General features: G+C 54.1%; 1 protein-coding gene across 12 annotated transcripts in view; it reads right to left on the bottom strand.

Annotated features, from left to right (window-relative positions):
• The window catches only part of DCTN1 (dynactin subunit 1), a 101629-nt gene that overhangs the window by 23281 nt on the left and 53314 nt on the right, over positions 1-25034 (bottom strand). For 7 of the 12 annotated variants that reach the window (XM_059721166.1, XM_059721161.1, XM_059721162.1 and 4 more), the window contains exons 6-11: positions 19796-19813; positions 14581-14601; positions 9985-10176; positions 6399-6596; positions 2365-2569; positions 797-875 (exon numbers count right to left, since the gene is read on the bottom strand). In XM_059721166.1, coding sequence (XP_059577149.1) covers positions 797-875; positions 2365-2569; positions 6399-6596; positions 9985-10176; positions 14581-14601; positions 19796-19813 — 713 coding nt within the window. The remainder of the gene's footprint in view (positions 1-796; positions 876-2364; positions 2570-6398; positions 6597-9984; positions 10177-14580; positions 14602-19795; positions 19814-25034) is intronic. The other 5 variants (XM_059721158.1, XM_059721160.1, XM_059721167.1 and 2 more) reach the window with 3 other exon arrangements.

Below are 25034 nucleotides of genomic sequence, written 5' to 3'. Positions count from 1 at the left end.
ACCTCCCCACCCTAAGCTAGATAAGGGCTTTCTCCTTGGGCTGCTTTGTGGAGCCTCTGGAGGACCTGCTCCCCTTCTCAGAGGGGCCAGGAAACTCGTCTTACTTGAGATGACTCCTTCGGACCTCAGCATGCTGGCTGCTTGCTGAGCCAACTTGGGGAGAGGGGGAAACTAGGGGCAGCACACAGTCCCCAGGGTTTGGCTCTGCTCTCTTCTTTGGCTGCACTGGGGTGATGCTGCCCCCCATTCTCCCAGCCTTCCTCTGCCCATGGCCTTCAGACCATGAGCTCTTTGTGGCTGGGACCATCCTGCCCGTGGGACCACGCAGCACCAGCCCACTGTGTCACTGCCACGCAGAACAGCAGCACTCAACTGCAGAGCAGCCCTGCAGAGGCCTTGCAGGGCCTAGCCCCAGGTCAAGGGCTGCCCAAGTGCTCTCCTGCAGACACGCACAGCCTCCAGCCCACAAAAGCAAGCATTTTGCAGAGACCCCTGGCAGGGGAGCCAGGGAGGAGGCAGCTGCAGACGTCCAGTCCAGAGCCATCGGGACAGACCTATCCAGGCCCTTGGGGCATGGAGCCTCCAGATCCACACCCACTCCCGTGCTTCCCAAAGTGAAAGGTGCCTCAGTACTGGGAAGGGAAAGAGGCCGCAGGAGGTCTGCTCCCAGGTTTAGACCAAGTCTAAACCTCATGGCAAGAGGCCTCACGTGCCCTGGTCCCAGTGATGAGTGGCAGCAGGACCTGCAGAGGCAGGACCCCATGGGAGAAGGACACTGTGGGAGGGCAGCTTTTACCTCACAAGAGCTTCCTTGAGCCTTGCATTCTGCTCTTCCAGCTGTTTGACCTGGTAGCTGGATGCCGCGCCGTCCGAGCCTGTGGGAGGGAAAAAGTGGGGAGGAGAGACTTCAGCATGGGTGCAAAATCTAGTTGCCTCGTGCTACAGCACTTACAAAGCAGAGGGGATTTTGACTTGTGTACGTGACAGCCGAGAGGCAGGGGCTGGCGGACCAGGACAGCTGTTGTTACCCTCCCCTGACTGGAGCCGCTGCAGCTGGCCCCTGCCTTTCAGGGCTACTGAAGAGCATGAGACGTTAAAGCGCCCGACCTGCGCTGCATCCCGACAGGCCCACTCCCTTTGGTCGGTCCCTTTTAGAACATAGCAGCAGCAGGGCCAGACTGAGTCAGACCAATGGTCCCTCTATCCCAGTGTCCCATTGCCAACAGTGGCAGGGGTGCATACCATAGAGGAAGAGCACTGAACCGGATCTTTCAAATGATCCATCACCTGTTCAATACGCACCCCTGGCTCCCACCAGCACTGGGTGAGAGATACCAGAGGAAACGTCTCCACCCATCCTGTTCCACAGCCACGAAGAGATCCATCCTCCAGGCCTGTATTCAGCCCCTTGCTGAGCTCTCTGCCCCCACCCCTTCTGGGGCAACGAAGTCATTGCACAGAAAACTCCCGTCTGTTGTTGGTTTTAAACCTGTCACCTGCTCATTTCAGCAGTGCCCCCTGCTTCTAATGTCCTGGGACTTGGGGAACAACAGGTCCCTGTTCAGTTCCCCGCGTTCCCTCTTCCCTGATGAAGACCCCACTTATTGAGCTGCTTGCTCCCATCTCCACATGTCTCTCTGCTCCCTCCTCCTCATGCAGACTCAGGCCGTCTCAGCCAAGCAGTGCTGGAGGCCCTCACATGGCCTGCCCCCAGTTTGCTGGCAGAGACAGCCCCTTGATGTCAGGGCTCCAGAGTTGCTCATTGCCTTGCCAATGCAAATCCTTTACAGTTTATCTTGGAAAGGAGGAGAGGGCATTAAGAAACTCAAGGAAAGGAAGTCTCTGTGATGCTCTGGTTCTGCCCTGTGTGCACAGGGGGTCACAAGCCAAGTGGCTGTTGTGGAATCAGCAAAAGGCACAGACCCCATGTGCTCTGCCAGCATATGGCTCGCCCCAGAGATGGTGGCGGGTGCAGTGCCCCAGGCCCAAGCCCCCCATGATCCTTCCCCTCCAGCTACCTACACCATGATGGTGAGGCTCTGGCCGGCAGACCCTGAAGCAAGGGAGATGGCAAGTTCTGGCCTATCCAGGAAGTCCTGCAGTGCCACTGAATGCTGGCTTATTGCTCCCACCTGAGCTGCCTGCCTACAAAGGCCCTACTTGTCTGGTGGGGTCAGGAAACCCAACTGCACATAGAGGGCCCGAAACATTTGGCTGGCTGTGGAAGAAGCTATCAGAGCAATTCCTAGCCCCACAAGATGAGTGGTGAGCCTCCTTGCACCAGGTCTTTATGCTGCGTCTATCACAACAGCATCTCCAGCACAGGTCTGCCTAGGAGGGGGCACCCCCACCAGTTGCTCTCACCTTTCTCCTCAATCTCGTGCTTCAGGATCTCCAGGTCCATGGTGAGATATTCTACCTTCTCCTTCAGGGAGTCCACCTCCTGCTGCAGGGACTCAGCCCGCTCCTCTGCCATCTCCTTGTCCAGAGTCGCCATCTCAATCGCATCTGCCGTGTCAGCCATCTCCTCCATGTAGCGCTCCTTGGCTTCCAAGGCATCTTTGGCTTCCTGCAGGTGGGCAGAAGCAGGGTGAAGAGGCCTGGCACTGACTGGTTAGGAATGTTACCTGCACCACAGCCGAGACCATCCACAAGCTGCAGCCATCAGGCACCTCCGAAAGGGAGGAGAGTTCTGGCTAGCAACTGCTTGCATGGCTTTTAGGAGAGGAACTACTGCCATCACTTGAAACTGCCCCACTCTGGTCTTCCACCCAGGAGTGTCTCCTGTTCTCACCTCAGCATGTGCCCCTCAAACTCCTCCCACACCCCCAGACTCCTCTTAGTGGTAACAGAGGAATGAACAGCCAGCAGTGCCTTCCACCCCGCATAAGAGTGTGGATGAGGAAAGAAGAACAAGGCCAGGCATCAGCCAGGAGAAGGCTTAACCTGTAGCACAGCGAGTGCCTGACTGCTCCCTCTGGCCAGCCATGCACGGGTCCTGTTACAGCCATGAAAGCCTATCACCTACAAGCCCATCACGGATCAGAGTTATTTGTGCTAGGTGCTGTCTGTGCAGAACGAAGACAATCCGAGCAGCTCAGACCACGATGGAGGCAGCAGCCAGGCACAGATGAAGTCTGACTGCTCCTCAGGTGATGGAAGTGAGGGGGGGGGGGGGGAAGGGGGGGGTCACATGATGGAGGGAAAGGGCCATTGCAAGAACCACCCCAGCATACTCAAATTGCTGGAAAGATGCATTCCACCTTGGAAGCAGCTTCTCAGTTACTGAAGAGGTCTAGTTCTAGCCACAAATACAGAAATAAAAAGCAAAAGAACAGCTCTGTAACAACAAAAGGAAACCCTTATCCCAGAGGCAAGAACAACAGGGACTGTTTTGCAGGATGAGGAGAGAGGAGCTAGGGCTGATGAGCAAGAGCACAGGTCAGCAAGCACTCCCTCATCGCAGAAGAGACAGGCACAGGGAGCTGCTTGCGGGACAAAGGAATAAGCAAGGTGGATGCAGTCAGATATCTCTTGGGAAAGCAAGACAGAGCAGAGGAACTGGAGCTCCCTGTACTGCTGCGAGCCTCTGGCTGCCTGGCTGACAATGCAAAGGTGTGGGGCAGAGACCTAACCTCCTGGGAGGGGAAAACTGCAAACTGGGATGCTTCGGCAGGCATGGTGTTCCAGGCAGAGGCAGGACAGGACAGGACAGAGCAGGACAGCTCTACACATAGGTGAGGAAGACCATGAAGAAAAACCTGAGCGCATAGGCTGGTGCCCAGCAGGGGCTGCCTGGGAGAAGAACATGACCCCAGAAATATCAACAGTGGGATTATGAGCTTGGAGAAAAGGGTGACAACAAGGGCTGGAAATACTTTAAAGGCGGGAATAAACAGTGAGGATCACAGGGTCCAGGCTGGAGCTGGCACAGCAGTTTGCCATCAAAGTCCAGAGTCTCTGAAAAACTCCCCATGGGGCCCTGAACCATGCTGGACAAGGGCAGTTCTCTGCATAATGAGATCTGATGGGATTCATTAGCTTGTTCCTGACACCAGGACGTGATCGTGGCTCACTGGCTAATGGCTGTAATGCCAAAAGATTTGGGACCTTAACTGCAGAGAACAGGGCAAGCATTAGATAACATCAAGGGCAAGCAGAATTAATGCCTGCTATGAAAAGTCTGAACTAAAGCACCCCGGAAGGCCTATTACAGGAAGGCTGCATTTAAACCATGAAGCATATGTGAGCTAAATCAGCACAGCAGCCTTCCCACGGTCAGAAGCGCCAGAGAAATGCCATTATCCACTTGCTGGGGCACTGAAGCAGGTGGAATAGATTCGTATTTCTACCAGATGCTTTTGAAGGCATCAAAGTCTAGAGCCCCCTTGCTCAGCTCAGAGGAGATTCCTGCAGACTGACTTACCTAGTCTGAGAACAGCTTCTTGCAATACCACAGTCGGCTTTGAGCTTGCATCTGAATAGGTCAAGCAAAATACAGCCAAGCAACGGGCATGAATGCCGCAGTCAGGATGAGACAGGCTTGGGATGGAACTGCTCTTGCTCATGAAGGCTGCATGCCAACTTGATGATCGCTGTGTTTGCTGTTGGTGTGATACAGGCAGGGAAAGCAACTTGGTCTCTGTCTCTGCTTCAGGGGAACTACGTCTCCTCAGCATGGGGATCCTGAAGACCTCAGGACCACTCAGATAGGTGGAACAGAGGACCGTGCAGGGACAGGCCCTGCTACAGGCCACACCAGACTCTCAGCAGTTGGCCTCCCAAGCCCACACCTGGAAGCTTCATATTTGCTGAGCAGCATAAGCAGGCTGAAGCCTAAAGGAAACGCCTGAGGTGTAACCTGGAATCAAGGGGACCAAGAGCTTTGGGACTGACTTAAGCTGCTCTGTTATTAGACTGTGAAGACCTAGCGAGGGATCTGCCTCTTCCTTCTTATTTGCAGAGTAAGGACTGGAGAGGTGGAGCATGAGATGAGGAGAATTGTCCCTTGGCAGAAGGGTGGTGTCTGTACCTGAAAATGGCCAGGAGGCAGCGCAGTGCCACACATCTACACTGCAATACAGACCTTGGATCTGAGCAGAGGTTTGTAACAAGCCTCCCCCTTTGCACCCCAGTCAGGACCCCCACACTGGGCCAGTCGGGTCGCTCCCCAGTGTCTGGCACAGAACGAGCAAGGCAGCGGCGTCCCAAGGGGCGCAGCTGGACCTGCAGCACCAGACGGCATTCACCAGGATGGGGATGGGGCCTAGCGGTGCAGGGTCACTGAATCAGGAGTTCTTCTTACCCAGGGAACAGGACCTGTACTCAGCAACCCTGGATCTGTGCTTAGCTTCTAGAGGGAGTAACAAGAGGCACCGGGCTGGGCCTCTTCCATCAGCCAGGGCAGGGCCAGCAACTGTGCCAGCGGGATGAAGTCACAGGGGCTGGTGACAAGCCTGGTGACACCGAATGCTGTTCACAAAGCCCCAGCTGCTGGAAGCAGTTGATTACATGAGGACTTCCACTTGGAAATGTAACTCAAGCGCAACCTAATGGTTTCAGAGCCAGAATTCAAGTGAGAACCCCACCAAATATCCCTGCACACAAGCTAAAGGCATGGGTTTCAGTGCTCGGATCATGGTTTCTGAATGCCTGGGGCTGGCAATCTTGGTGCTGCACTGACCTCAGACAACAAGAGGCTCCTCCATCAGGAGAGGGGCAGGTAGAACTCTAAGCAACGGAGAAAGCACTAAGAGTGCTGCACTGAGTGGAGCCTGCTGCTGCTTTAGCAACTGGAAGGAATCAAAGGAAGCAGCAGCCTCCCTCATTTACATCCGGGAGCTCTCCAGGATGGAATAGGGAAGGAAAAGGGCAGTGGGTCCCGCTGGATGCTGCTCTCCAGAGGATTCCCATGGCTTTCAGAACCAGGTTCCCAGGTCCTACAGGCTAGAAATGCACTGAAATGTGTGTCTACTAGAGGGGCAAGTGCAGCACAGGTAAACACGTCTGTGCTAACTGTGATCTAGCTCCCTGGCTGCCTGTGGCTCCATGTCAAACATTGGATGCACCCAGCCTCCTGGAGCAGACAGACTTAACACCAACCATCTCATGCTTGTACAAGTCATCCATCACTCAACACCCATTAGTCTGACTCGACATTTACAGCCTAGAGCAGCTCTGCTGGTCAATGCTGGCACATGGGGTCAGGCTGCATCAAGGTCAGATGTCACATTTGGACCATATCTCTCCAGAAGGAAGGGCTCGTGCATGGTCATCTCATGCTGGCAGCATTGCACCAGAATCTGGGCACTCTACCACGTATTAAAACCTCCTAAGACTCACCTGCTCCCTGAGTGAGCCCCATCACAGAAGCTGCTGCATGGGCTGGGAGAACTCACCTTTCGGGCCTCCTTGAGACGTTTCTGGAGGTCATTCTGCTGCTCCTGCATCTTGCTCTTCCATTCCTGCACTTGCTCCAGCTGGATCTTGTACTTCTCCAGCTCCTTCAGCTTGGCTTTGTCTTCATTACGCTTTATCTTCAGAGTCTCAAGCTTCTCCTCCAGGTCCCTCACTTGGCCACGCAGGTTCTCCTCCTCCTTCAGAGCCAGAGAAAAGCAAGCATTTACTCCCAGGGCAGAGGCCTTGCCATGGCTCCACCCCCCCCCACCTTCCATGCAACACAAAGGCCACAAACTTTTCAAGTCCACCCCAAGCACTGAAAGGCAGAAAAACCTTTTTCAGTGGCAGCATCACTACAGGCCTCCTGGGCCAATCATGTTCTCTACGCTCTTGCACTTCCAGAGTCGGTCTCACTTGGACTCGGCACTGATTTGCATTTCACACACACTGAGCACGGAACAATTTTTGACGTGCTGAGATATGTCCTGGTTTTCAGAAGGTGCTGAGCACCTGCATGTCCCATCAACTTCACTGGGATCTCTGGACCCATCTGAAAAATCAAGCCAGCAGCGTACCATATCCAACCCTTCTGCTATCCCTTCCCCGGCCCCATGGGCAGGGTAAAGCCACATGCAAGGAAAGAAAAGGTTTCCACAAGCAGGTTTGGGGTTTCTGAACCTGGAGCCGTAATGACACAACCTATGCGACCTTAAACTGAGGCAGCAACAAATGCTTTCAGGTTTGCGTGTAAACCACAAGCACAGTGCACTAGGGACTGGTACAAGAGTTGTGTCAGCAGGATGCTGGGCACTGCCATTTCCCTGCTTTCCCTGGGGCAGGTTCAGGTTTGATGTCTTGTTTTGCATCAGGGGTGACTGTGTAGTTTTGCTAAGAGATTGGACACAGGGTTTGTCTGGGCTGGTTTGGACAGGGCTGGTCCTGCCTCAGGCAGGGTTTGGACTAGATGTGACCCTTCAGGTCCCTTCCAGCCCTGCTTTTCTGAGATTCTACGACTCTATGGTCTGGACAGGGCTGATCCTGCTTTGAGCAGGGGCTGGATCAGATGCAATTTCTGGAGGTCCCTTCCAGCCCCACCTCTCTATGATTCTATGACACGAGGTTTACCTCGCTCTGTGCCACCTTCTTTTCACTGCTCTCCCTCACCAACTGCTTTCATGCAATGGTCTAAACTTCTGTCTCAAAAGTGGTTACAGCAAACAGGCCTGTGCGCCTGGCTGGGGACATGCAGCATGTAGCCCTCTGAAGAGTTTCAGACTCACAAGAGAATGGCTGTCTCTGGATAACACTGCTGTAAGGGAAGGGCTGACAACAACCCCGCATACTCGGAGTTCTTCAACCAGGCCAGGACGGAGCAGGACACAGCTGAGAGCCATGAAGTGGTCTCCTCTCTGAACCACAGCTCAGCTAGACTGCAATGCCTTCCCCAAGATGGCTCTACCAGGGAACCAATTCAGGCCTTTCATGGGGAACTGCTGCAACTCCTGCAGCTCTGCTAATACAGAAGTGGCCAGAAGCTGCACTTGGGCTGTGCTATTTGGTTGCTAATGTAGCTCTCTATGGTTCCAGTCCACCTATTCTGAAGCTTCTTGTGCTCCAAAGGGAATGAAGAACAGTGAGTGAGCCTGCCTGGGGCATGCAAGGCGGGGGCTAGCACTGAGCTGCACGTCAGCTGGAGAGCTGCCTGCTCGGGAGGGGAGATATCGCTCAAGCAGCATGACTCAGTGAGGCACCACATGGTCGTGCATGGGACTGCACTATGGGGGGAGCCACAGATGCAGACCCAACCCCCAGCACCGCAGGCACCGAGCTGACAAGGGTGTTCTGCCACACACTCGATCGTCAAGTTACTGGTCAGCAGGCTGGGGAAGCTGCCACCCACTAGGCACAGGCAGAGGTGCTCGGGAGCTGCAGAGAAGGCCATGGAGGAAGGCTGTCTGGGTGCTGACCCCCTGTGACAGGGCTGGCGGACAGCTGGCTCAGGCTGGTAGAGCTCTGCACCTCACCCCCAATACTCAACCCAAATCTGTGGTCTAACAGCTGCTTCTGCCTATAAGCATCTCCATGAGACGCACAACAAGGGACATGGATGGGTGCTATGAAGGACACTAACAAGATGCTACAACTCAATTGTTTTTCTGACATGTAGCGGGCATCTGAGCCCCACTGCTGCCAACGGGATTTCAGCACTGTCGCCATCTCTAGAAAGCTGCCCTATGAGCTGTCAAACAGCCACGCAGATTGACTGGATATCTCCGGCTCGCTCAGCTCCTGAGCTGGAGATGTTACCAGCCAGGCTGGCAAGCGAACAGTTTGCAGACCTGCCTGGTTTAAGCAGGCAGCGTCCCTTCGAGGTGAGGCAGAACTATGTCTGCAAACAGACAGCACCTTTGTGCTGCCATGAACCCGAGTGAATGAATGTCTTAGCCCTTTGTTGCACCACAGATGCCCAAACTGGTGAGCACCATGATTCCAAGTCAAAGTTCACGCTGCGTTTTTGCAGCCAAGGTTTGTTTGCTTGTGGCAGGAGAGTGTGGGCAGCCCAGAGCCGTTCATGCTCTCCAGCTGCCTCAGGCAGACACTCCCAGGGGCTCCAGGGTCCCAATCCTGCTAGCAATGGGAATCCCTCTGCAGGAAATACCTGTGACATGCACATCATGCTGCCATGCCCTGAGTCACGGCATGGCATTCATGGCCACTGTCCCAAAGGATCAGGCCCCCAAAGCCCTGGCTTTGCAGACACCAGTGAAGTGGATCAGCAGTGCCAAGGCATATCCTGGCATAGTTGATCCTGCTTCAAATGCAACATCTGCTTAGACCCTAAGTGAGAGGTTAAAATGCCTTTTCGTTCCTCAAGCTGGTGCTTCTTCCAGGTCCTCATTTCACCCACTGGTTCAATCTTTTCTCATTTATTGCACTATCAGCGCTTTGCCCTCGTGCCCTAGATCTTACGCAAGCTCCACTTTCAGCTAATTAAGGCGGTGCAGGAAGGGAGTAATGAGAAACTATTTTAAAGAACAAAAATAGACTAGACGTGTCAGAACAATTACCAGCGAGACCAAGCAGCGAGATGGAAAGACCCTGAGAAGCTCCAGCTGTCCTCTGCTGCCAGGCAGGGATGTTCCTGCTGAATATTCCCTAACAGGCTGTTCAGTCGGCTTTTTAAAGACCAGGCGAGTGGCACTTCAAAATCTCTCCCTCGGGGTCAGTTCCAAAGCCCCGTGCCACCCAACACTCAGGACACTGGTCTATTCTACAGCTCCATATCACCCAAATGTCAAGAGGCTGGTCTCAATGCTGAAGCACAAAAATTGTGGTTGGACACGGGGTTAAACTGGGCTGCTTTGGACGGGGCTGACCCTGCCTTGGGCAGGGGCTGGATTGGATGCAACCTCTGCAGGTCACTTTCAACCCCAGAGCTCTAGGACTCCATGAAGTACCTCCCCTGCCCCTAGTTCTTACTCCGTCCCTGCCAGCTTACCTCTTCGCAGCCAACTCCACCCCCTCACCTGCCATAACTATGAAGCTTGCCCAGTCTTGCCAGAACAGTGTACTGCAAAGCCTTACCTTTGTCGGGGATGGGATTGGGGGTGGTGCCACCGGAGAGGTCAGGGAAGGCGTCGGGATGACTGGGGCCACCAGGGGCGTCTGGGCAGGCGTGCTGGGTTCGCTGCTACTCATATCGCCCCCGGAAGCTGAGGCCGAGCCTGAGGGCCCCGGTGTCCCGCTGGAGGCCGCGGAGCTGGTGGTCCGGGTAGGCTGCAAAACACCATGGCCAAGGAGAAAGTCAGAAGAGCCTCTGGTGCGGGATTTCACACTCTCGCCACCGTCTGCTCCCGCCTTCCCGCAGCTCTGCACTGTGCTTGTTCTGCTGACCTGTAGGAGAATCCCTTACTGGGATACAACACCAGTGCTGTCCAGCACGGGTCAAACCCAGGGAGTAAGCCCCGTGGCCAGTCCTTCTAGAAGACTTGCAGGAGTTCCTCACCATCAGTAGGAACGAGCTGGTGCCGTGCTATATCTTATGGACTGCACATGCTCGCCCTGGAGACTGGATGCTACCATGAGCCCGGCACATGACAAGCATGAGGTGCTTCTGGGAAGGGCCTTGCCAGGGCTGCTGTGGCCATGGGACAGGAAGGTTTTGCTTCCTCAGAGTGCGGGTATGGTGGGGAAAGACGCTGTAAAAACCCAGCAGGTCCATGCCCATGTACTGCTGAGCTCTCCCTGATCTGTACACCGAAGGCTAAGCACGCACATAGGAGAAACATGGATGCTAGTGTGAGAACACAGCAAACCCCCTCCATTTGGGATCCAGTCCTGTGGGAAACACCCCCGAAAACAAATAGGGGCAAAACCCACGCAGCCAAAATCAGCCCAGCTGCAATTTCTCCTGTCTGCTCCCAGCCCAGGGCAGCCTCATGCTATATGCCAGCAAGCTGCTGCTTGCACCTTGCTGCTAGCTGGCGAGGCCTGCTGCCCAAGGATGGTCACACTGTCCGCTCCACACCCCAGGGCATTTGCGCTGCTGTGCAAACCCGGTACAGAGGACACCAGGACATGAGAACATCTGGCCACTCCCCGACACCCTCCAGCAGAGAGAGGCCAAGTCATTTTTGCCTCATGCTTCACTGAAAGAATTAGCTATGCTGTGATTACAAAAAGGACCTTAGTCCCTTGGAAGAAGCTCACGCCAGAAGGAACCAGCTCAGCTCCCAGGACATCTGCTGCGAAAGGCAGCCAGGTCTGACCGCTCATATAGGTTCCTAGCTGTGTTACAGGACCTCCATCTAACCCAGGAGGTGCAGTCCCACCAGGGGAAATGCCTTGTTGGACCTGGTCCTGGCCACAGGCAACGACCTGGTGAGGGGACTGCAGGTGCTTGACCACCTGGGCGATAGCGATCATCGCCTGCTGGGATTCACCATCCAGCGCAGGGTGTCATAGTTGGTCGGGTCGGAAGGGACCTGAGCAGATCATCAAGTCCAACCCCCTGCCACGGCCTGCAGCAAGGCAGCAGCCCTGGACTTCAGAAGGGCCAACTTCAATGAGGTAAGGAGAATAGTTGGGAAGGCACTGAGGTCCCGGAGGGGAGGGGAGGGGAGTTGGGAGTCCAAGAAGAGTGGTCGTTCCTTAAGGAGACAATCCCCCGAGCCCAAAGCATGACAATCCCCACACAGATCAAAGGGGGCAAGAGCACTCAAAAGCCCTCATGGCTCACCAAAAGCATCCATGAACGCCTCAAAGCCAGAAAGGAGGCGTAAACCCAATGGAAGGGAGGGGCCGTCACCAAGGAGGATTATACCTCCTTGGCTCGAGATTGTAGGGGGGCTGTTAGGAAGGCCAAGGCGGAGATGGAACTGGGACTACTGACCAGGATCAAAGATAACAAGAAGTCCTTTTTTAAATTCATAGGGGTAAAAAGAAGGTGCCAAATAATGTGGGGCCTCTGGAGGACACGCTTGGAAATCTGGTGGTAGCACCAGACGACAAAGCTAACCGCTTTAACAGATTATTTGCTTCCATTTTTCTGAGCAGGGACAGGGACATCCCCGCCACTGGGATCCCGGACGGACCCAGGGGAGGTGCAGCCAGGCCCAGGGGCAGAGAGGACCTAGTTGGGGAACTTCTGGAGAGACTAGATGTGTTCAGATCAGATGGTCCTGACGATCTCCACCCCAGAGTGCTGAGGGAATTAGCAGAGGTCATTGCGGGACATCTGGCACGGCTTTACGAGCACTCGTGGTGCTCTGGCGAGGTGCCTGATGACTGGAAAAGGGCCAATGTAGTCCCCATTTTCAAAAAGGGGAGGAAAGAGGACCCAGGAAACTACAGGCCCATTAGTCTTACCTCAGCCCTGAGAAGAATATCCAGGAGCACATCTGCGAGGGGCAAGCAGGGGAGGTGATGCTCAGGGGCAACCAACACGGGTTCATTAGAGACAGGTCCTGTCAGACCAACCTGGTGGCTTTCTATGACCAGGTCACAAAAGCCTTGGATGCAGGGGTAGCGGTGGACGTAGTCCTCTTGGACTCTAGGAAGGCCTTCGACACTGTCTCTCACCCCATCCTCATTAAAAAGTTAGGTGACCGTGGCATTGATGCCTACACGGTCAGATGGTGTGCCATGGGATGCCACTGATGGAACAAACTGTCTTGGGGCACTACCTGAAGGCTCATCCTCATAACGTGAGGACAGATCAAATCTGCCTGGATGTGACACCAGCTGCCTTTGTCCTTCCAACCAAAAGGTGCTGGGGTGCCATCTGTGGTCCAACCAAATGCCATGGACACATGTGGAAATGGGCCCGAGCCCTCCAGAGCCTAAGTGCGGACCCCCAGCTTTGGTTCTGAAACATCAGAGGAGGCAGGGGCTTTAATTCGCTCCTGCCTCCCGTTGGTCCCAGCTCAGTAATGGCCTGAGATCTCACCAGAGGAAATGCAACAAGGACACATGGAAGGCAGACTGCAAGAGAACAGACGCCAACATGACGAGCTGGAAAGAGCCGGCTGCTGACTGACCCCAATGCCACCACAACTTCCACCAAGCAGCAGCCCATTTGGAGACAAAGCATCATGCCCTCGGAGCAGAGAGCAGAGGAAGGAAAAGGAGAGGAATCCCAGCAGAAAGACCTGCAGCTTCTGCAAATGGATCTGTGGCTCCAGGATTGGACTCTCATGGTATCTGAAGAGTAATCGATGAGCCGTGGCAGAGCTCATCCTCAAATGGAGACTGCTGATGATGGCATCCCATTTGGTGCTACAGGGTCAATAGGAGAATAAAGTGTCCTGGGGATTCAACGATGCTTGGTTTCATCTCCCTCCCAAACTGGGCCAACGAGGGGCTCCACCTCAGTACCACAAACTGAAGGGGACGGAGAATGCAGTGGCCAACTCGCACGGTGCCCAGCTGCAAACTCCTTCCACACAGCTCTGAGCTGCTCTATTGACAAGCTTCTGGATGGAGATGCACTTCCCACCCTAGACGGCTCATCCCTAGGAACGCCTCTTGGCCAGGGTGTCCCATCACGGCAGGCAGCAGCAGGGAGCTGGCGCTGGAGCTCTCTGGGTGAAAGCAGGATTGTGCTCCCTGCCAGCAGCAAAGGTCGCACGACTCAGACCTGCTGCTCCTCCTGGCCTCGGGAGCCCATGCTGTCCCCTTCCTGAGCACCCCAGAGCCTGCATCTGCCTAGGAAACCTGACGGAAAAGGGCTCTTTAGTAGATGGCAGCTCAGTAATGTCTGTACGTGGGATGGAAAGAAGGGTTTATTCCATGTCCTGAACCAGATGCTCTCCGGAGAAGAGAACCCCTACACATCTAGTGTAGCAGGGCGCAGCCCAGACTCAATCAGGGTAGCACTGCAGGGCCTAAATTACTGAGGAATTACGGGGCAATGCTGAAGGTTGTTCAGAGTCCAGGACAGGGCCAGGCTGAGGGAACGTTGCTTTATGGACACGATGACCAAACCTGGCTCTTCCTGGCCTTACCCGCTCGACTCGGTAAAATAAGCCTGGGAGGCCTTCGCAGAGCGCGCACCCAGGACACACCATGCAACCAGTTTTCATTTTACAAACCACCACGCAGCCATTGTGGGACTTTGGCTGGTCTAGAGCTAAGCATCCTCCTCCTCCAGCCCTGCCCTCCTCTACCTCCAGGGCTGATTCGCCAGCGCCAGGTTACCTTACACAGAGAGGGCTCCGTGGTCTCACCAAATCCTTGGCGACATTGTCTTCAGCTCTGCAGCATGCACTGCTCCAACCTCCCACCCCACCACGCAGACCCTCACGGCCCCTGCCCCATAACATCACAAGCAGCAACCACGGAGAAGCAATTAGTAACACAGAGGTGTGGATACCGGGAGGGGGCAGGGGACGGCCAAGGGCAAGGGCCCTCGGGCAGCGAAGTGGCTCTGGGATTATCTGGGAACTTTTATAAACCCATTACATTAGCTCTGGGAAAAGGCACAGCTCTCGCTAACGCTTGTGCCCCCACAGACAGATGCCTGTGGTCTAGGGACACTGTGTGGGGAAGCTCCATTGTCTCTGGAGCCTGCCTGGACTTCAGGAGTGGGGAAAAGGGCCACAAGAAACAGAGTCTGGGATTAGCCCTCCAACAGCTCCCACGAAGGGATGGATGCCCGCGGACCACAGGGCTGGTTCTCACCTTGGGCCGCCGGGTGGTGGTCTGGAGGGCAACAGGAGTAGAAGGCAGAGTAGGAGAAACATTCATACAGGGAAAGACAGGAACAGAGATACAGACCACAGGAGCAGCGGCGGCAGTGGCAGCAGCAGCAGATGCAGCAGAAAACAAGGTAGAGAAACAAAAGACATCACTGCAATTAGCATCAGGTGTACATGCTCATTAACCCATGTTCCCAGGGAGGGCCCAGGTGAGAGACCTCCCAGCAGATCTCCTGAAGGAACAGACCCCTGCAGCGGCTCATCTCAGACCCCAGCTAAGAAAATCTCCTCGCCCCGTCTTCCCCCCGGGGCTTGCCTGCTCCAGCCAAGGATAGCTCACAGAGCTCCAGCAGCCACCCTCATCTTCAACGTGGAGACGCAGGGCCTCGAGATGCCTCAGCCTCACAGCTGCCATCACTATGCAAGTTCTGCCCGCTTGAATCGTGGGGGGATCCTGCACGCCGAGACCAGCGATCCCTGCAGCTGGACGTCTGGCTCTGGAACCATCTTACAACGGCAGCTTGGGCTGCCCAGGGAAATCTGCGGCTGAGAGACTGCTGCACTACCTGAGGTTCAAGCTCCTCTGCTGACAAACGGCTGGACGCGGCCCCTTTCCTTAGGAGAGGTGACTGAAGTGTTAATAAGCAGGAGCCCAAAGACCAGCTGGAGCCACATTGTTTGGCTTCAGTTAGGAGAGCAGGGTTTGCATTAGCACTCCCCCTCCATTCGGGGCTCAGACGCCTTCTCCAAGCAGAGACGCGACTTTCTCTCTGCCCCTGAATAAAATATGGTGCACCACATACTTCCAGGTAGCACCACTGAGCTGTGAGCCTGGCCTCAGACATGCAGCTAAACCAAGGTCAAGGAGGCTGACGCTGGTAGGGCAGCCAACCCTGCACCAACATGCCTTCAGCACAGATCTTGGGAGACTTCATCAGGCTCTTAATGCTGACAGTTCAAATGGTAACTGATAATCCAGGTCGAAGCAAACCTACAGCACTCGTCTTCAGCCAGCGCGGAGTGGAAGTGGGAAGGGGTGAATTCTGTCTGTCTGGGTCTGTAACTCCAGCTAACGGGAGCAAATGAGCCAAAGAGAAGAGAACTATTTAGAGACGGACCTGCTGTTCTCCTGTCGCATTTCTAGTGGCCCGCACAGCATAACGGGGGCACTTTCCAGGTTTAAAGCCTTTTACATTCTGCTTTCCTTATTTTTACTATTGAAAAGAGAAACTGCAGGCTACAAAGTCTTGAAGAACAGAAATGCAGCCCCTGTGCTCCCTTCCTGGCTCACAGTTCAGGAACAAGACGTGGCACTGACTGACGACCACCTGATTAGTACAGCCCATGGGCATGCCAGCCCCAGCCCAAAGCAGAGCCCCATAAAGCAGCGTGGCCTCTAGCTGGGCTGTAGAAGAGAGAAAGTAAGACCAAGAGCATCACAGCTCCATCACCAGCGGTCTCCAGCTCTACCAGGAGGCCAAGCTTTTGCACGCCAGGTAAAACATGGTTTCCAGCTTTTCCTTTCTTTTGTTTAAAAATGCCAGACTTGCACAGATCACTTAAATCACTGTAAAATGCAAAACCTTGTAAATGGCAGATGTGCGTGGTATCATCTTGGGATGCACCCTCTTTGCTCAAATTCCAGGCTAACAGTTCCTCAAGACTGAACTGATACTTTTGATACCCCTAACTGAACGACTCTGGGCTACAAAGCACTTTTTTCGACTTTGCAAAACACTGCCAGGAAAGGCTTCCCAGCAAAAAGCAGAAGTTTCAGACCCGGGGATGATTTAGTGCCAATTGAGGAGGGGGCCGCAAGCTCTTTCAAAGCACTCTCGTAAGGCTACGAGCCCTCCACAAGCTTCACACAAAGTCCTTGGGAATGATGCTCTGAGAATCAAATGCAGTTGTCTCTTCTCTCTGACCTTCCCTGGGGGAAAGGACCACGGAAGAGTTTCCACAAAGCAGCCCTACCCTGAGAAACCCTCATTCCTCGGGGACTTGGCAAGGAGGGAAGCACATTAACATGCAGAGACTGCCAAGTGTTGGGCTCCCACCAGAGCATGTTAAAGAGGAACACAACAAAGTCCCTATTGTCAGAGAAAGTCGCTTCCAACATGGTTCCTGCTGTCCTCTGATGAAGTGTTTAGCACCAAAAGTGCCAGCATCGGCAATGGAAACGCCAGCTGAATAGACCTCTTGGCTCACAAAGGAGCTGATATAATGAGCCTTTGGTACTTGCCAAAGATTAGCAATCAGAGGCTGGGATATTTTAAACTGGCAACCAAATCTCTGCAGTCAAGAAATGCTCTAACATCAATCCAGCTGCTGGAACGAGCAGCCCCAGAGAGAAACGCTCCGTGGGGGTTACTGAATTCACCTCCCTGCATTACCCATTGAGGGCTGGGGGCCTGAACCAACCCACATTGACTCTTCAAACACAAAATCAACTGAGAACCACCTCTGGGCGACTTTTACTAAATCCACCTGCCTTCAGGTTAAGCAAAATGCCAGCGAGAGGCAGGCGCTTTCCTAATCCCTATGTCAGCGGGGCCAAGTGGGTACATGGAAGAGCAGTTCAGTCCCAAACTACCATGCTCTGTAAGGACCCAACCGCTGCAGCAACTGCAGGATTCACTGGGTGAACAGCTCGGACGGACATGAAGGTCACACCCACGGTTCGCTGATCTCTGGCAGGCCTGGAGGAGATGAGGCTTCACGCTCTCTGGGCAGCACTACTTTCAGGCTGCGGCTCCTACTCCAACGTGCCTCCTCTCTCCTGACGTGACTTTATAAAGATGCAATAAAGTGCTACCCTCCTCCAGCAGGCTTCTGTAGGGGTCCACAGCCCCTGGGGCTTGGACTGCACAGGAACTGCTAACAGGCTGTTACCTCTGCTTTGTCTCCACCAGGCAGGGGAGACAGCTGCTTTAGAATTAAAACAGCCCAACTGTGGTCAAGGGAGCACTTGCTGGCAACCTGCACGAGGATGGCTGCTCTGGGATGCTGGTCACTCCTCATTTCCAGCCACTTAATCCCATTAGGATATAGCTAACGTGTCACGGAGTTTCCCCAACACGGATTTTCTGTGCAACCTGCTGGAGTGATGCAACGCGATGGGGCCTCGGCAAGGCGGTGGTCAGTGTGGAGCAAGGATGGGCCTGCTGCGAGGGCAGCCTCTGTTCCAGAGCAATGAGCAGGAGCTTCAAGCCAGAATTTAGGGTCTGTCCCTGATCCCGGAATACACTCAAGACTGCTGGCAATGAATATTTCATTTCATCGCTGGCTATAAATATTTGTGGTCTTGAACTCTACTGCATAAAGCAGGCAAATCAATATTGAATACTATTATGCAACTTTTGCGCCTCCACAAGGTCCCCACGTTCAATATAAAGTGTCTGGGACCCAAAACAGAAACACAGCATGCAGAAATCGGGCAAGACTCTGACCTGCATCTGGAGGAGCAAAGCACGGCTCCTGCTGCGAGCCAGTGGGGCCTGCCCCCTTCTCTTTAGGGTGGCGGCTCAGCCCCAGGCCCTACTGGTTCCCCAGACCTCGACTCTAGCCTGAGCAGAACAGTCTGTTCGGATCACGAGGGCAGTGCTGGATGCTGGGAGTCGTAGGTGTGCCATGCATCTTTAGATTCAAGATGAGGGTGGCCACAGCTTGCTCCATTTTATGCCAGGAAGGTGTGGTTGGGAGCTCTCGTGAGTTATCGCTCCAGCCCTGCTTGGGCAATTTGGAGACTCATGTGGGTGAGCAGAAGGGGGAACTGTCTGGCAGCCAATGCAGCGACTGCTCCTGCCCTCCCTCCCCCCCCCACGCAGGCTGCCACGTGGACCTCGAGGGGCAGCTTCTGGCAGACCGGGAGAGCCCTGCTTGCATTTCCACGGCAGGAGGACAGGCAGCTGCTGAAGACATGCATGTTAACAGCGCACGCACGCTTCAAGACTGCACCTCCCCTCCAGAGCAAGAGCCCGATTCAGTTCACACTTGGGGGATCCTTCCCCCAGACTCAAGCCTTCTCACAGGATGCTCAACCTGTTGGAATTAACAGTGCGACCGGCTGCATAACTTCCCATTAGCAGACGGACGTTACTGCCAGCTGCTGCTGACAAGAAATTTTACAATATACATTAAAAAAAGAAAAGAAAAGAAAAAAAACCCCCAGAGCCTTAACATACAAGCTTGCTCTCGAAAGCAGCCATGCACAGAAAAAGGATATATGAGGAGAGCCGACCAGAAAAGTGTCTGAATAAAGCAAAACCACAAATAAACCAGATCATTACGGCAGGCTTTAAAACTTCCTTGAAAGAAATGCAGGCTGGGCCTCAATAGGATAAAAACACCAGCAGGGTGTTGGTTTGAGGACCTGGCCAAAACTCCATTATCTTTCTGCTCCCAAGAGCCAAAAACAATTAGCATTTGCAAAACTTTTCATTTGGAAAGGGACTGAAAAGCAGTTTTTAAAATTAATCACTGCACAGCAAAGTGTGTCACTACCTATGGTTAGCATAAGGGTCCATTATCCATAAATCAAATGCATTTAATGTAACAGAATTAGGACTACAAGTCTTCTGGCTGCTGCAGTACTCCCAATTAGAGTTGTATCTTTGCCTTATTTTGCATTTTTCCTCATTTCTATGAGATAAGGTATAAAGCCTCATCCATTGCTCCTTAAAGCTCCGTGATCTTGGTTAGGCTAAAAATAAACAGCTCGGTACCCAGAGAATGAGAACCGGGTCTATGCTGTAACCTACAGAAACTGGCAGCTTGAGAGGCAATCTGCATAGATCACAATCCGCTGACAATTTGAAAAGCAGACAAAACAGCCAGCAAGGTGAGGGGAGGGAAGACAGCTATTAACATGCAACTTTTATAAAGCAAGCAGCAATATCCTCCAGCCACTGAGAAGATGCTGGAGCCAGCTGCCCGGAGCCGGGCTGCAGAAGCACCGCATGCAGCGCAAGCGGTCTGCCTGGTGAAATGGAAAACGGAGGAGAACTCAAAGTGGGAAAGGGCAGAAATAAAACGGCATCCGTCCGTGGCCGAACACCCCCCGCCCGGCTCGCCTCGCCGCAGCCACCGCGCATCGGAGTTGGGAACTCAAAGTCGCAGCTCAGCTGCCTCCAAGCTCAACAGAAAACGAGCAGAACGAAAACCGTGAAAACCGCTCGCGTGGACGCAGCAGATTGTACCTTCCGCATCGTTGGGGCCTGCCTCATCATTGCAGAAAAGACAGATGAAGGGAGGGAGAGAGAAACAGGAAAAGAAAACAGGGAGGCAGAGAAAGAGACGGTTAGCACATTCAATCACAACACCGCGGCTCTCTGTAGACAGAGTCTCTGGAGCGCAGGCTGCCCGCGAGCACTTGCAAATGGCTGCAGCTTTTCCTTGTTATCTGCCATCCACTGCCTGCGATAATCCAGCAACCGCTCCTCCTGCAACCCGGACTGTGATGGACACTGCTAATCAGAGCGGCTCTGCTGCGCCGGTGGAGGCCGGGTCCTTCCCAGCAGCCGGAGCCGCGGGCCGCACTTCTTTTCTCCGCTGGCCTCTCCCACCACCGCCCCGACGGCTCATTACATCATCACTTATGGATTTTGCCCTCCCCTCTCCAAGTTCCTCGGCAGCTCTTGGATCCAGGCACGGCACCGGGGATTGAGCCGATGCCGTTTTCCAGCAGGAGGGGGGACGCGCGGGGTAAAGAGGTGCTCCTCTGTAACCTAGCAACGCTTTAGGCTCAGCTGTCTCTCTGGCTAATTAGGAGGCTTCACCATCCCTCTTCCAGCAGGAATGGGCCTGGCGCAGCATCTACGCATGCACGCAGCATCACTGCCAGCCTCTTCTGCTGATACAGCCTGGTCTTGCCAGCCACACGCCAGCCGCAGGGCTCTGCTGTGGCCTGGTGAGCCAGGCCGAGGGGCAGGTTTCTGATGCTGTGCAAATTCACTGGACCCTAGACACGCGCAGAGCCACCCCTCACCTTCCACTGCTTGGAGTCCCCCGCTCAATTCAAGTCCCTGATGCCAGCCTCCCGGATTCACTCACCAAGCACAGGACACGGGAAGTCCAACACTGAGACTTCTCTTTTTTGTTTTTTTAAAGTTTATTCAGGTGAATAGCTGCACGCCCAAAATACCCTGGCAGCAGCTCAGGGCACCTCCCACCCCAGGTGACCCCTACTGATCAGTGCGACTGGCTCCCCCATGCATCAGGGGAGCAGCCAGTTCTGAGGACAATCGCTGTCAAAGCTTCAGCCTCAAATTGAACCCACAGGGTCCCTTATGGCTTCTCTTATTCCTAGTCTAAAATCTGTGGGGAGCTCTCTCCCATATGAGCAAAACCCTCACTGATCCTGCAGAACAGGTCAGGACACCAAGGTCCCCAGGAGACTCAGGTGAAGATTTTATTGCAAGTGTCTAGAGAAAGGACCAAGCTATGATCACTGCACACCCCAAAAACACCTCTAGTGCCAGCTGGAAGCTTCCAAGAGACCCAGCCTGGCCTAAGCTGGTGCAAGACATATGGGGAGCTTATGGTATGAAAGGCATGGGTGGCTCTATGCCAGGAGGGTGAAAGGGCTACCCCAGCATTTCCACCCCCTATTCAAGCTCACGTGAAGGTAGGAAGTTGGTATCTGGCCAGCAGCACAATGGCACAAGCGTCTGGGTAGCAGTCCATAGAGCAGAGCAGAAAGCACTGGCAGGGACAGCAGAGACCTGGAGCTGATACCAGAGATCGGAGGGGAAGGTGGTGGTACCTGTGGCCTGCAGGAGGGTGGGCATGGATTTGGGACAGCAGGGAGAGCACTCGCAAGGAATTCCCTGTTACAAGAAAGACCATAAGCCACTGCTTTAACTCTAATATTTTATGGAGCAAGGAAGGAACGTCTTAACCCTCAGGCCTTTATTGGCACTATGTCTGGAAACAGATGCACTTTACTTTTAACAGCCCAACACACTCTTCCAAGCCCAGGGACTGACAAGAAAGTGGGCCCTCCATCTGCCCCCAGCACCTGCCTCACAACGAGCCCCGATGACAGGGGTTGCTCAGACCTGAGACTGTCCCTGTACATGGCATAGTCACCGCAAGAGGCAGCTCTGCCAGCTCTGGCTGTGAAGCTTAGACCTGACTCAGTGCAAACGTTGGAAGATCCTTCTGACACCCCCCAGCAGAGATGACACTGAGCCATGTTGCTCCAGGGGCTTCCTATCCCCAGCATCTGGCTGCTTGGGGGCAGAGCCATTCACTTGCCTAGTGTCAGAAAGCACAGTACCTTCTTAGTGCAAAGTGCCCTGTGTCCAGCGTGTCCCAGGCAAGCGTCCTGCTCCAGAACTAGCGTGCAGGACCAGCCTGAGCAATGGCCGGAGGCTTTAAAGTGAAGAGCACCCCAAGAGGTACTTAACACTGCCTAAAACTGCCTCTGGCAGTATTCAAGTCTCATGGAAATGGGGCAGTCTGTGACTGTCAAACTTTCCAGAGACCAAAGGTGGGGAGGGAAGGAGACAGGAGTTGGTGGGCACAGGAGGAAAAGACAGACAGCTGAGAATGAAAACCCTGTCCCAGCAGGCTGTCCTCAGGTGCCACTCATGCATTTAAAACACACAGTCAGACACTGATGAGGTCTCAGAGAGCCCCATGCCACTCCAAAGAGTTCCCGGATATGAAAACGTCCATCCACGCAGCACCCATGTGTTCCACCCAGCATCACAACACACCCCTGGTACTAGCTGGAAGCGAGACATCATATCCAATGTGAGCCACACAGCGCCAGCCAACAGTGGCAGGCTGGGAGGTTATAATGCCTTTAACCTGGGAAACTGGGCTGATTTAGTGTGCAGAAGAAAAAACTGAGGGGGATTGAATAGCAGCCTTCACCTCCCTGAAAGGGGGCTGCAAAGAGGATGGAGCTGGGCTGTTCTCAGTGGGGGCAAGTGACAGGACAAGGAGCAATGGGTTCAAGCTGCAGCAAGGGAAATTGAGGTTGGATATGAGGAAAAACTCTCTCACAGGGAGGGTGGTGAAGCACTGGAACAGGCTCCCCAGAGAGGTGGAGTCTCCATCCTTGGAGGTTTTGAAGAACCGGTTCAACAAAGCCCTGGCTGGGATGATGTAGCTGGGGCTGGTCCTGCTTGGAGCAGGGGGTTGGACTAGATGCGACTCCCCGAGGTCCCTTCCAACCCTCGCTGTCTGTAACTTTATGATAACTTCAAAAAAAATTGGAGGCCTCAGGGCAGGTGGGATGAGCTATATCACCTAAGGTCCCTTCCAGCCCAGTGCTTCCATGATTCTATGAAAAGTCAAGGCTACAAGATGATCTGGGCACTGAGAGCCTGTCACAAGAGGGGAAAGGAACAGCCTGGCCTCTTTAGCCTACAGAAGTGCAGAGGCTAAGAGGGGTTCTGCCTGCTCTCTACAAATAGACAAGGAGGGGGAAGAACGTAAAGCCAGTGAGGAAAGAGCTATAGACGCTATAGATTGATGCAAGAATAAAGGGAGAAGGGGGGAAATATCCTAGAATAAAGCTAGGTTGGAATTTAGGGAGGTTTCTTAGGCTGTGAAGTAGCAAGGATGCTGCAGCAGCCTCCTGATGGGTGCCAAGGGGCAAGAATGAACCGCCTTTACAATGGGGCCTGGTAAGTTCAGGAAGAAGCTTCACAACGGAAGAGCCATGAGAGGGCCAGCAGCTTGGAGTGAGTGTGCCAACACCCTCCCGGCACAAACATGGCTTTAGAAGTCCTGGCCCCCCTCCCCTACCTGCACTGATTCGGGGCGGTTGCAATGGATTCACGCGCTGCAATGACTCCCAGCCAGTCATATTCTCACCACACCACACCCCAGAGCTGTCCAGCTTCCAAGTGGGCGGGAGCTGCAGGCCCTGTGGGTTGTGTAGATGCCCCATTGCTGCCCCTCATGCTCCCAGACTCGCCCTCTACGCCTGGGGCCATGCACCACACTGCCTTGCTCTTTAGAGCAGGGGAAGGAAGTGGGAACTGGAGGAGGGAGAGGAGCTTGCAACTCTCAGCAGCCAGAGCAATGGGGGAGCTGGGGCTGAGCAGAAGCCCGAAGACCACAACTTAATCCCTTGTAAGATGCACGTGGCCTGCAGGCCACCAGCTGCCCAGCCCTGCTAGACACTCTTTACAGCCAGACAGTCTTATGCACAAGCACTAAAGAGAGAACTTGAAATATTTTCCCTCTGAAAATCCTACCAAGTGCTTAACTTCAGCAACCACCATCTCCAGGCTCGGGTCATCTTGGCTGACTCTTTACGATGGAAGCAGGTAGCACATGTGGCTGAAAGCTGAAACCGACTCCAGGCGGCCCTGTTTTAATCACGTTAACTGGCTGGCCTCGAGTCCTTGGGGTCGTTTAAAAGCACGATCGTGTTTCGCTGAGCTTTGCTTGCAAAAGCAGATCAATAGCCTAGAACGAGAAGCAGATTCCGGATGCTGTTGCAGAGTAAGAGCAAAACTGATTTGTGATGGCAGGGGCATCAGCCGCACAGCCTGCACGCTGGCCCCTATCATGGCCTGGGCTCGTCTGGGGATAGACTGATGAAGACTGCTCCTATTAACAGCAAGACAGGCTTTCACCCCTAACACTATCCTGGTGACAGCTACCAGGGCAAGTTCTGAATTGCCAACTCAAACCTTCCTCCTCTGGAGCAACAGAGGGCAGAGAAAGCCGAGCTCACCCCGTGCTGGTCCTGAATTGAACCTTCATCTTCAGCACTGTGGACCAGGTTCAGGCCTCGCTGTGTCCATTGCTCTCCCCGATGGAAACGCACAGAGCAAGGTCCTGAAGAATCTGAAATGTGGCAGAATCGTGTCTCACAGATACAGGTGCACGATGCCCCCCACCAGTGTCTGTCCCCTCACGGCTGAAGAGCTGCCGGTGGAGGTTGTCGCGTTTCCCTGGGAGCACAGCTGCAGGCTCAGAGCCCTGGACTGTGCTGATGAAGGCTTGGGCAGTGCCCTCAGGGACTTGGGGCTTTACTTACTGGTAGATCAAGTAACATGCGGCCTTGGGAGCAGACCAGAGCATAGGAGCAGCTTGCTGACTTCTCCCAAAGGGCTGCAGTCAAAACTGGCTACGGCTAAACACCGAACGTTACAAACGTGCCCCTGGCAGCAAGCAACAGATGAGATCATGCTCTGGGGCTCTGCTTTGCCTGTTAACTTTCCAAACCATTGCACCCCCCCAGCATTACAGGTCATTGATGTCTTCAAGCACAGCGTCCCCTAGCAGCGATGTGTGATGAGGACAGGTCCTACCAAAGCCACGGGCCTGGGGCATGTGCTCAGATAGAGCTGCTGCTCAGCATGCTTAGCCCGTGGCCCCCAGATTGCCATACTGTGTTCAGGGCAGTTTGTGCCACTTAGATGCTACCACCTAGCTCCCAGCAGGCTGCTGACAGGCCTGTCAAGCCAC

Source organism: Alligator mississippiensis, chromosome 2 (genome assembly GCF_030867095.1).
Source record: "Alligator mississippiensis isolate rAllMis1 chromosome 2, rAllMis1, whole genome shotgun sequence".
Taxonomy (NCBI): domain Eukaryota; kingdom Metazoa; phylum Chordata; order Crocodylia; family Alligatoridae; genus Alligator; species Alligator mississippiensis.
Note: the sequence above shows the minus strand (reverse complement) of the source record. Positions and strands in the feature narration are given on the sequence as shown.